The 12009-nt window shown below is 37.8% G+C and overlaps 1 protein-coding gene across 1 annotated transcript in view; it reads left to right on the plus strand.

Annotated features, from left to right (window-relative positions):
- LOC126189033 (U1 small nuclear ribonucleoprotein 70 kDa) overlaps window positions 1–5426 on the plus strand; it is a 46230-nt gene extending 40804 nt beyond the window's left edge. Inside the window, exons 7-10 of the mRNA XM_049930863.1 lie at window positions 504–735; window positions 812–1048; window positions 4991–5052; window positions 5148–5426. Coding sequence (XP_049786820.1) covers window positions 504–735; window positions 812–1048; window positions 4991–5052; window positions 5148–5299 — 683 coding nt within the window. The 3' untranslated portion in view covers window positions 5300–5426. The remainder of the gene's footprint in view (window positions 1–503; window positions 736–811; window positions 1049–4990; window positions 5053–5147) is intronic.
- The last annotated feature ends 6583 nt before the right edge of the window (window positions 5427–12009 follow it).

Raw genomic sequence — 12009 nt, forward strand, 5'->3', positions numbered from 1 at the left:
TTATTTTGTCATCGGTAGCAGTCTTTTCCCTGAACAGGTATATGAACCTACTTGCCTTAACCACAGTTCAGCAAAGAAGTTACCACAGCTTACTTTTTAATCTACAAAAAACTGGGTGAAAAATGCAGTAGAGATGTGTAGTATCTTGACCATAAATTATAAACAGTTTCATAAAACACCAGTGAAGCCACTCAGGTGCATTGTTACAAAATTAGTAGTGACCATAAGAATTTTCATTCTTTTTTTTAGTAAAAGCAGCCATTATGGAGAGCCTTTCATTTAATCACAAGTACTAAAATTTATGGTAAGACCATTAAATTATACATATCAGTTGTGGTATGGTAAAATGTAAATGCAGTTACACGGTGTTTATCAGACAACTCAGTGCATGCCATCTCAACTATTTATGGCTTATTGTTGTTGATGGTGTGTATTTGACTGAGTTAGCATTGTGAGTAAAAGTAAGTTTGTTATGTAAAAATGTTCTAAAACTTTTATTTTAGGTGGTGGCTTAGGTGGAACTCGCCGAGGTGGACCTGATGTTAACATTAAACATTCAGGACGAGAAGACAATGAAAGGGAAAGAGAAAGGTACAGGCTTGAAAGAGAGAGAGAATCTGCAAGAGGTAATATTGACAGAGATCGCGATAGAGATAGAATTGAAAGAGAGAGGAGGAGGTCTCGTAGTAGGGAGAGGGAGAGGTTGGATCGAGATAAGAGAAGGAAATCCCGAAGGTAATACTTGCTATCTGAAAAAATGGAAATTGTATACATAAAGAGTGGTTTGTTTATTGGTTATTTGGTTTTTCAGCCGTTCACGTGACCGGAAACGTAGACGAAGTCGTGATAGAGTGAAGGAGAAAGATCCAGATATTGAAGAAATTGACAGAGATGAACGATCGAGGGACGAGAGACCTCGAGACAGAGATAGGGACAGGGATCGTGACCGCAAGAGAAGACGGTCACGTTCAAGGGACCGAGAACGTGATCGTGATCGTGATAGGAAGAGGGATAAGAGAGAGAGAGATCGTGGAGAACGACCAGAAAGGTAAGCAGTACACATTTTCTGAATATGAAAGCAATTATGTGCAACGGCTTTAAGGTAGACCAGCATCAAATGAAGCTCGTAGGTAACAATATAAAGGAGCTATTGGTAATCACCACATCGAGGTGTCGTCGTGACAGGCATAAAGTACATTTAAAGTAGGCTTGAGTATTGGATAGTTTATCAGATTTAGGAAAACACCCCCATTTATACATACATACATGGTGACTGACATCTGTGGGGTTATTTTGATACAATGTGTACTCTTGCATCAAGGAATAGTTACTTTGGCAATGGACAGAACTGGTAAAGTACAAAACTTGTACAGAGACCAGGGATTGAATACAGTAAGCAGATTTAAATGACAATAGATTGCAGTAGTTAAAGGTACACATGACAGATTAGTGTGGAGAGCAGTATCAAACAAGTTCTTGGACAGAAATGCACAAGGCAACCCTTAGAGAAGAGTTTTGTCAGACATTTAACTTCAAAAACCAGATTTGTACAAATAATTTACTTATTAACATCATTGTAGAATTTTGCAAAGTTTTTATCACCTGTGACAATCATGATTTTCGTTGTTTTGATTTTCAAATATACTGCTATTTGTAGCAAAACCTTGAAAACCACCAAAATTTTTATAAAACAGTAAACCTCCCCCTTTGCTTATGTTGCCTTTGTCCTGTAGTTTGATATGTTAGAATTGATTCAGTTGACATACCTCTGTAACACATGGCAGATGATTGTACTATTTGTAATATGATAAAGATTTACTAGTTTTGTGATCATGAGTACTCTGCTTTTACCACTAGTATACCTGCACTGGTGAAACATTGCGCTTGACAGTTCACATTGTCAAGTTACGTTGGATATACTGTACTAGCAGTGTCGCAGCAGCAGCCGCCTCTGTGCACATAGCAGATAACATGGATTTCCATTCCCTCTCATAAATTTAAGCTGTTGAGCAGTAACATTTGTGTAAGCATTTGTTTTTGAGTAGCTACCACAATGACAGCAAATAAACAGCAAAGAAATACAGGAAATAAGCATTTGATGATGACCAATATCTTGGAAAGTATGCAATACACAGTTTAGAAAATAAACAACAGATTGTAACTTCGCGCTCTAGGGTTTATAATGACAATGATGCAATAAATAACATGGTAGTAGCTTGTCACTCACCAATTTACAGCAACAATGTTGCAATTCCATCTAGCTCCCCACTGCCACTGTTGGTGGAATGAGCACAAAAACTGTCTTTATCACCAAGACAAGTAATTAGCTGTTCCTGGTCACTGACGATACCTTTCATTGCCTGTGCTGCTTGCTTGTTTTCTAACAAGCTTGACCTTTTTCCTCCACGAGTCTGTATTCAGTTACCAGAGCTTCATACTATAGTCTTTCCATCTCTGTTCTTACGAAGTACTTACTGTTCATTATGTACATCTTCATATCACTCCCTACTACCACAGTGGGCTGAAATGGTAGTGATATCATGGTAGCTGTATTACAATATGGTGATGCTTCTTAGTGGTTTCTTCTTTGTATGTGGGTGTTGTAGTCCTATTTTCTTTAACAAGCACATATAACAAACTTCAGCATGCTCATATCCACAGTAACATTTCATGCCTTTAACCACTGTACCACAACTTCTTTGTGGTCACTTGTGGTTGGGACTTTGTTCAGTATCACTGTGCGATACAGAGCATTATCCATCACAATTGTTGTTGAGACAGAAAACTGTTTTAAAAGGTTCCTGAACCACTCTATAAATAAAAAGTAAAAGTGCATCCAGAACAAAACTACTGTAAGAGGCTGCACAGACCATAGTTAACTTAGCTCCTCTTCCCGTTGGCTGGTGCTGCTTCTGTTGCTTTATGCGTCATGTGTCCAGCATTTACTGACAGCTTCCCTGACATTAACTCACATTTCATCTAGCCATATAATGAAGTAAATATTTTTGCCTACAATTTTGTGAAAGAATATACTTAGAGCCATAACAATGTGCTTTTTCTAACAGGTCTTTGCATCCACCTAGCATTTTGTGAAGGAAACCCATACTTTTCAGCACAATTTTTAGTGACTCTCCCCACTCCTGAGAAGATCACTGTCTCTTGATAACACTAGTAACTTTGCTGCAGTAGGATACTCTCTCCTGCCAAAGTAAACATAAATATGCCTGCAAATTGTTTCACTCTGGAAAGAATATCAACTCCATGATGGGGAGGCTGCTTTTTCTTCTTTCCAGGAGTTTGTAAACATAATCTCATCTAGAGGCCTTTGAATAGTTACGTCTCACACATCTGCATTTTCAAACTTCTGCAATAACTCCCCCTTCATTACTACTGTTATTGTAATGATTACAAGAGTTTTTAATTTGTGTTCCACTACTTGGTCGGCAACAGTTGATGGTTGTCTCTGAATACTTCTACATATTCTTCTCCCTATATATAAAAACTTGGCACTCTATAGTAACTCCAATGCTTGGCTGATTAGCATCACACCGTGCTGCAAAGGATTGTCACTACACAGTCGAACAACTTCTTGTGGCATAAGTTCATGCACAACAAAGCAGACAAAGCGGGAGCTTCAACATCATGACTGGATGCTATTGGTGCACTACAATTGTTTCGCACACCAAGTGTAATGCCTTGTTCTTCTCATCCTTAGCTTGTTACGCTACCAACTAGAAACGTATATGTCAGGTGCAAAGTTTCAGCAAATTTTGTGTAATTAAAGATGAATCGTTCGGTACCTAGCTGGCTCTGCAAGCCATTTATGTATTTTATTCAGTAAAAGAAACTACACCCAAGACATTCGTTTATTCCATGCAGTATTTTTATTGCAGTTAATTACATAAATCAACATTATTACTAAAATAGATGTATACAAACAAGTTTATTGCCAAAAACAATGGCCTGTGCTTTGTGTGTATGCTTAACAATCTGTATTGTTTGCATCCTATGGCTGGCTGAGATCAATTGCATCTCTTGAGATTGCAAAACAAATGTCCTTTATACAAGTACATGCAGCACTGGCATACATAAATGAAGTAGTCTTTTAGAAAACAATATATATATGTTACAATATATGTAACTTTTACAGCTTCCCAAATTTTCCATTTTCCCACTGTTTACACCATTTTCCCACTGTTTACACCATTTTCCCACTGTTTACACCATTTTCCCACTGTTTACACCATTTTTTGAAGTCCCTAGAAAAGTGTAAAAGTGGGGTTTCACTGTAGTTTGTGACTTATCAGCCTCCAATTTTGGACCTTGCACCCAGCCTTTTTACTTCTCTCCTTTTCCACTACCCACCTCCTCCTGCCCTTGTCTAACCTCCAGACTGCCCTAGCCTCTCTCCACCTCGTGCTCCACAGCAGCACTTCACTGTCCCCCACCCCTACCCTCACTAGTTCTGCTGCTCACAGTGTGGCTTCAGTTGCCAGAGACTGCAGTCGTGTGTGTGTTGCGTGTGCATGTGTGTGTCGTCTATTTTTGACGAAGGCCTTGCTGGCCAGAAGCTTATTTGTGACAGTCTTTTCATTGTGCCTATCTGTGACTCAGCACTTTCCTTTTAATAATATTGTTACACCTGTTTCAAATTATCAAAGTGAAGTCTGCTAAGATGTGTAGCGTCTGAGCACACTGATTGTGTAAAGTTGTTAACTGGATGTGATCTGTTCATTCCACCTGTGTGTAAAAAAATAAACAGAATATCTGACAACTCAATCAAGTTGTTTTTGTTATCAGTGTTACAGAGCAATATTTTGAGATGCATTTCAGTTGTACTGACATTAGTGTGCTTGATGTAAGCTATTCTGGATTCAGTCTGAGACAGTTTTGTTTGAAAGTAGTTGTGTAAGAAATTCCTACATACATTTTTGTGATTGATTATGATGATAAAGGCAGTTTACAAATGTGTGTTGTTGCATGTTTCCAGGGAGAAGGAACGTAGGCGGTCAGAAGAGAAGGAAGTCAGAATCAAATTGGAGCCTCCAGATGGTGAGATCATTTTATACAAAGATCCAAAAATTATACAGGGTTTTCCAGAAATGAATTTGCAGTGTTTTCTGTATCGCATCATTTTTTATTTTCAGATTATCCTGATTATTCAGCAACAAATTATGATGAAGCTAATTATGAAGAAAATGCTGTCAAATTTGAACCTAATGAGGGTTACCAAGAAGCAGAGCAAGGAGAAGCGAATGGCAGACCTTTCAATAATGAATATGCAGGAGAGCAATATTAGACAGTGAAGCATTTGCTTTATAATTTTTAAACATTAATTGTATGGAATAATCAGTGTCTCACTTTTTAGATATTTCTTATGCATTTGCTTGCAGTTTTTAATAAAACATTGCTGTAAAATTGTTACATTTTTAATTTATTGAAAATATATTGTCAAACATAAATTGTGGTTATAAATGACCCTGAGATGAGAGGATTTTCAAATGTGCAATATTCATTGTATAAATAGTGATCATCTGAATTTCAGTAAAGCATTGAGACAAAAGTGTGTGTGAATTTAAGATGTACACGATGATATATTTCACCCGGCAGGTGGAGCTAGTAGGAGACCATCATTGAATACAATACATCGTTTTTTTTTTTAGTTCTGTGTTTTAAGATTTTTGCAGAATTGTAGAGGTTACTTACAGTGCTCTCCAATGCTTAAAAAGTCAATAGAAATTCTTCAGAGCTTCTGATTTTCTGATGAGTCTGTGCACTTGTTAATGCATCCAAACTGCTGCCACTTTGTCATGAAAATTTGTGGCTGATAGACTGCAGGAACTCTGTAGCACCTAGTATTCCATACTCAGTATTTTTGTTCACTAACACTGGTGCTAAAGAACTCATTAACTGAATATTAGTTACTTTTTAATTTACTATTCGCGCACTATTATACAACCTCATTCACTCAATTTTTACGTTAATGGTGTCTTTGTCACATAAAGGCATTTTTCACCACCAGCTCACCATATCCAATCCCTAACCTAATACTCATGACGGTTACAGCATGTATTTAAAAGAAACTAGATTTCATCTAACCAAAACTAATCCACAAGGGATCCAACTGCAGGGACAGAACATTACTAGACTTGCTTATGCAGATGATGTAGCCTTAATAAGCACTTCAAAAGCTGAATTAATCAGGATGATGCAAAATTATTACAAAATAGCTGAGAAAGCTGGACTTCATGTGAATGAAGAAAAGACAGAATATCTAGTCATAAGTAAAAAACTCCAAAAGAATACCTCACTGACCGTAAATGGTCTCACTTTCAAGGCAGTTGACCACTTCAAGTACTTAGGGAGTCTTTTTAGCAGAGACAATAGAGCAGAAATAGAAATAGACGCCCGTCTAGCAGCAGCTAATAGAACTTTTTACAGCTGTATCAAAATTTTAAGGATGAGATCACTTAGTACTGAATTCAAAATCCGTTTTTATCAGTCAACTATTGTACCAGTAGCATTATATGGATGTGAAGCTATTACATTCAGGAAAAAAGATGAAGAAAAACTGTTGATATTTGAAAGAAAAATACTAAGAAAAATATTTGGACCAATCTTCGATGAAAATGTCATGGAGTGGAGGATAAGGAAAAATGAAGAACTACGGGAGCTGTACAAACATAGTACCATTGTGGAAATGTTAAAGAAGAGAAGGCTGAACTGGGCTGGTCATGTAGCAAGGATGCCGGAGAACAGACTACCCAAAATAGCATCCACTAAGAAATTAGAAGGAAAGAGAAGAAGAGGAAGACCTCGAATTAGGTGGATGGAGAATATCCAGGAAGATGCAGCTAGGATGGGCATCAACTCTGATTGGACAACAATTTCCCTGGATAGAAATAATTGGAAGAGGCTCGTAGAGCAGGTGTATGGTCGATAAGGCCTTAGCCACGTGTAAAGTAAAGTAAAAGATTTCATCTTCATAGTGGCACCACTAGCACCACTTGTATGCCACTGGCGCGAAATTTGAATAGATTTTTTAGCTGTAGAAACAGTTACCAACTTTCATTTATGTTGCACAACTCCTCCTCCTTGGTGTTAAGATTTTTTCCCCGCTAGTGTACAGATGCTTTATTCACCTCTAAATATCTTCACATGCAGTCAGTCATCAAAGTAAATAATAACTACTGCATAGACAAATGTCACTAAGTACAAGAAAATGATAGAAAATATACACCACATAATTAAGCAGCAATAAAAATAATTATATAATAGAGCGACTAAAAGATTAATGCACAGCATAGTTAAGTTAGTGACAAAAATAAGTAATTAAAGAGTTAAATGAGGACAAGCACATAAGACAGTAATAAAATAGTCTGACACGATTATAAAAAAAAATTCATTCATTCTTATAAGAAATGTGTGTCATTTGTCACGCTCAAGAAACTCCTGAACAGAGTAAATTCTTTTACTTTTCATCCATTTCACAAGACTTATTTTAAGTTTATCTACTGGCATTGCGTAGACATTTTGAAATGCTTTGTTGAAGTAAATAATATGAAGTCATTTGTAGCTGTTAGGGATTTTGGCCAATGTAGCCTATGACATTGATTTGCACGCCCACTTGTATTGTGACCATGAATTGCCCTTGTTAGGTCAAATTTACTTAAGTTGTCATTAACAAAAGCATTTATAGATGTAATCGTTGGGAACTGTCATATTTAGTTGCTTAAAATTCTCTCTACATGATTCATATGGGCTGAGTCTTGCTGTGCACCGTATATGGAATGAAAGAATGCAGAATACGCATATATCAGAAATTTTTTACTGGCATTGCCCCTAAACTTGTACAGCAGATTGATGACACACAATGATCTGCCACATAATTTCTGTGTGGGTATCCCAGCTGACTTTTTGGTGTATGTGAAATCTTAATAGTTTCACTTTTTTTTTTTTTTATTACAACTAGGAGCATTAAGACTGAGTACAATGTCTTCAGTTTTACTGTATTGTTTTTGCAGTACATTTGCTGCTCACTCAAACAAAGTTGTACATATCTCCATTGCTACCACCATAGTCTATTACACATTTTCAAGGTTGATATCAAATCTGATGAATTTAGTCATCTGTATATAACACTGCATAATATGGTAAAACTGTGGGTGTATTGTTTATCTGAATAATGACAAGGAAAAATCCAAGAACATATGCCTGAGGTACACTTTTTACACTTGGAATACATTCTGATTTCTTAAATCTTTACTGTTATCTACTGTTCAAGTAAGACTGCATAGAACATTCACTCTCACTACACAGTGGCAGAGAAAACAATGTGAAATGCTTTCCTGAGGTCTAACAGTGTTGCACACACATTTCCCCCCCCCCCCCCCCAAAACAATTGTATATTTTTGTTACTGTGCTCTCCAGGTACTTCGGCTGGATAGGAACTTAGTATATCTTTAGATTCAAAATACTGACTCATCCTTCTATGCATACAGTAGTCTATTGTTTCTGAAATCATAGTTATTTGAAGATTTTTATTATTTTAGTCTGTGATATTACAATTAATTTCTGAAACATAATTTTAGAAACCATAGTATTCCTGTGTTCTACAATTAGTTTAGCTAGTGATTCATTGGCCACCTTCTCCATAACACCAGTCTAGTGAAAACTGTCAGTTTATTGTTTATTTCTGGAAGTACCTCTGTGATATGATAGTACTTAATGAAAAGTAGTTCTGGAAGTAATGCCAGTTGAAATATGTAAGCTCATTCAAAGTATTAAGAAAGTAGTAGTTCATGGAGATGGTGATGTTTCAGTAGAAATCATTAAAACTGGAGGAGGGGTTGTATAAAGGGAACTTGCAACAATTTAGAGGAAGTGTGTGAAAAATAATTCCCCAAACTTGAACAACATAATTATTCTTCTTTACAAAAACAGAAACAAGTCATAAAAGTATGTACCAGTTGGCCTCCTCTTTGCAATGTACAAAATATTCGCTCAACTTACTGCCAACTGCATAGAAAAACTGTTAGATTTTAATCAGACAAATGGACAAACTGATTTCATAAATAAATAGCACATAGGACCATTTGCAAGTTGAAAACAAAATTATACAATGGAGCAATGAATTACCTTCGCCTTGAAGTTCATAGATTTAGACATAGCTTTTGACAAAGTTTAAATCTAACCTGTACCAGTGATCCTCTAGAAACAAGTCATTGGTTTGATCTATGTTAGTACACCGAAGAATGTATACGTCAATGGTACAGCTTCCATTAAATTTCATCAGGATACTGGAAAATTCTAAGTTGAAAGAAGTCAGACAGGGAGACTTCGTGTTGCAGAACTGTTTGAGGCAGCTTTAGAGGAAGTTTTTCCAACAGTAAATGGGAGAACCAAAGAAGAAATATGCCTTAATCATACATACTTGAACTACCTTCATTTTCTTGATGACATTGTATAGTTTCTCTCAGGCAGGTAAAAATGAAGAAGTTGAAATTTTAATAGCAGCAGTTTGGAGGTACACTGAATAGAAGTAACAATAAGACTTAAATAATGTGTACTCAGTATACTAAAAATGAACCATTTGATTTGTTTTTAAATTGAGAGCCACTGAAGGGCTGAACGTACACCAGTAGAAATATGAGAAAAAATGGCCATGAGTACTTCCGTTGTACTAAATAAGGTTATCAAAGCTGAGGTTCTGACGTCTGACTACGAGAGTTGACAATCGGTGTGTGTTACCTGTTCTGACTTACCACAGTGAGGTATGGACATTTCATGTGGAAACGATTCAATGGTGTGCAACAGAGCATGGGAACAACTGGCAGGAGGGAGAACAGCGGGTGCCACTGCAGCATATGCAGAGAAGGATGTACGTTACACAGAGGATGACGTACATTACACAGAAGCAGAGGTGTGTAGTGCTGTGCTTTCCTCAATAGAAAGGGTTTGTCGTCAGCTGGAAGAGGTGGTGCGTGTTGGTGGGCAGTGTCGGGCTCAATCGTGGTAGGACAGTGAAGGATTTGGCTGTAGCAAAACCAGAGGATGACACCAGGACTGCAGACAGCACACTTGGCAGCAGTGAAGTGTAGCACAACCCTGTTAAGGGAACACTGGCCATGGCTGGATGAAGACAAAGGTGCTGAAAATGAGCAACATCAAGCATGACTGGGAAAAGGCAGTGAGGGAAACAGCTGAATCATAAAGTGCTGTGTTCAGAGATGGCCCTGCCTTTGGCATCGTGACTGCAGTGTCGGGTGCAGCCAGAAGGAAAGGAATCGGGACGTCGGTGCTACCCTCATGTGGAAGGTCAGGTGTGGTTGTATCCCCACAACCAAGATGCAGAAGGATAGAAGCACCGTCAGGCTCGCAGCCAAATTCTGGGAATTTTTCATTGTTTTAGTTTTCAGTTAAATTTTTGTAACTTTGACTGGTAAGAACCAATAGTCTAACAAAGAATATTACTGTATCTTGCTACTGCAGAACAATACTGCAGCAATAAAAAACGAACGAGAGAGAAAAAAAAAAGAAAATAAAACGTAAGTTGCAGAGGAAATGCACCATATACAACAACAAAACACAGTGCTCATATAAGTGTCTGCCGACAGCAAAATGTGCCAAAGGCTTTAGGAAGACTATGCAATGTTTCACAGCAACAAAATGCCTCCGATGAGTGTGACGTCACAACTTTTTACATTAGATTCGTTTGAGTGGTTGCGAGTGTATGCGCATGTGCAGTTGAGTCACATATGAGTAGTACCTTCTCCCACTTCTGGTTACAGAAGTGTGGCAGTTTGCTGTATAAGCAATAGCAGCAAGCAGCCAGATGCTATCCCGAAACATTTTACTGGTGCGCCTAAGCTGCCAGATTCAGGTATGCGTAACAGGCCTGGAACTAGGGGGCGGGAGCAAACCTGGGTACTGCCCCGGGCAGCAGTTTCGGGGGAAGGGCGCCAAATTCATATTATTGAGGGAAAAGACCTTGTTTCACAAAGCACCTAGCGTCCAGCGCACATTGGTCTGTCGATTACTCATATGATTTTGAACGCATCCCTGCTGGTTTTTTAACATTTTAGAACAAATTCTAAGTTGATTTCTGAAAGAATCGTAAGTTGATTTTTGAATGCGTGCATAGTGAATGTGATGTCTTTGCCAGCGGAATCCCTGTCGCATCTAGAAATAAACTTTCCTGCACACAAATGGGGATGGGTGTATACGAGCTGAGCGGAATAGAGCCAAACGGGTGAATGCCGATCGCTGTTTGTGGTTGACTGGGTTTGCAAATGATCAGCGTTGCTATAACTACTAGTGATTTCCATAGATTCAGACTATTAGAGTCGAAATAAACAACTAACAGGAATAACAGGCAACAAAGATTGCGTATTGTCTCCTCCGTGTATCCGAGAAAACGAAATTTTGCCGGAAAATTTTTGACCAGACTGCTACACCACTAAGGGCCAGTTATACTGTTCCCAGCTAACAGCGGCTAAAGTTCTATTCTGGGAGTAGCGTGGAAAACACATTGTAGGAACACGTAATAATGCCTAACCGGAGAATAAATGCGGGATAACTAAACCGGTGATTGTGGCAGGGTTATTGAAATTAACCAAAGAATAAGTTTTGACACTGGCAGGAATAGTTACAGAATTAGTGATGACAAGATTGTCTGTTAGGAGGAAGGAGAAGAAACGGGGACTCGCACAAATTACAGAAGAATATGAAGATTACAAATTTATGTAAAAATTTCCCTACTACTTTTCGATCTCATGCTTCAGAAGCTAGAGAGTATGAATGAAATACGAAACTATTTCCTAACATAAAACTTTCTCATGTAGTAGGCCTAATAGGTATTTTGATATTGGTACTTCATGAATTATATTCTGTCTTGTTGTAAAAATGACCATTTGTGCTAAAACAGTCTCGTTTATGTGGTGTGTGTAATAATTGGTGCAATATTAGAGAGGCCTATTTCGTTTTATCTAGCAGTGACAAAATAAACGT

This window comes from Schistocerca cancellata, chromosome 5 (assembly GCF_023864275.1).
Source record: "Schistocerca cancellata isolate TAMUIC-IGC-003103 chromosome 5, iqSchCanc2.1, whole genome shotgun sequence".
Taxonomy (NCBI): domain Eukaryota; kingdom Metazoa; phylum Arthropoda; class Insecta; order Orthoptera; family Acrididae; genus Schistocerca; species Schistocerca cancellata.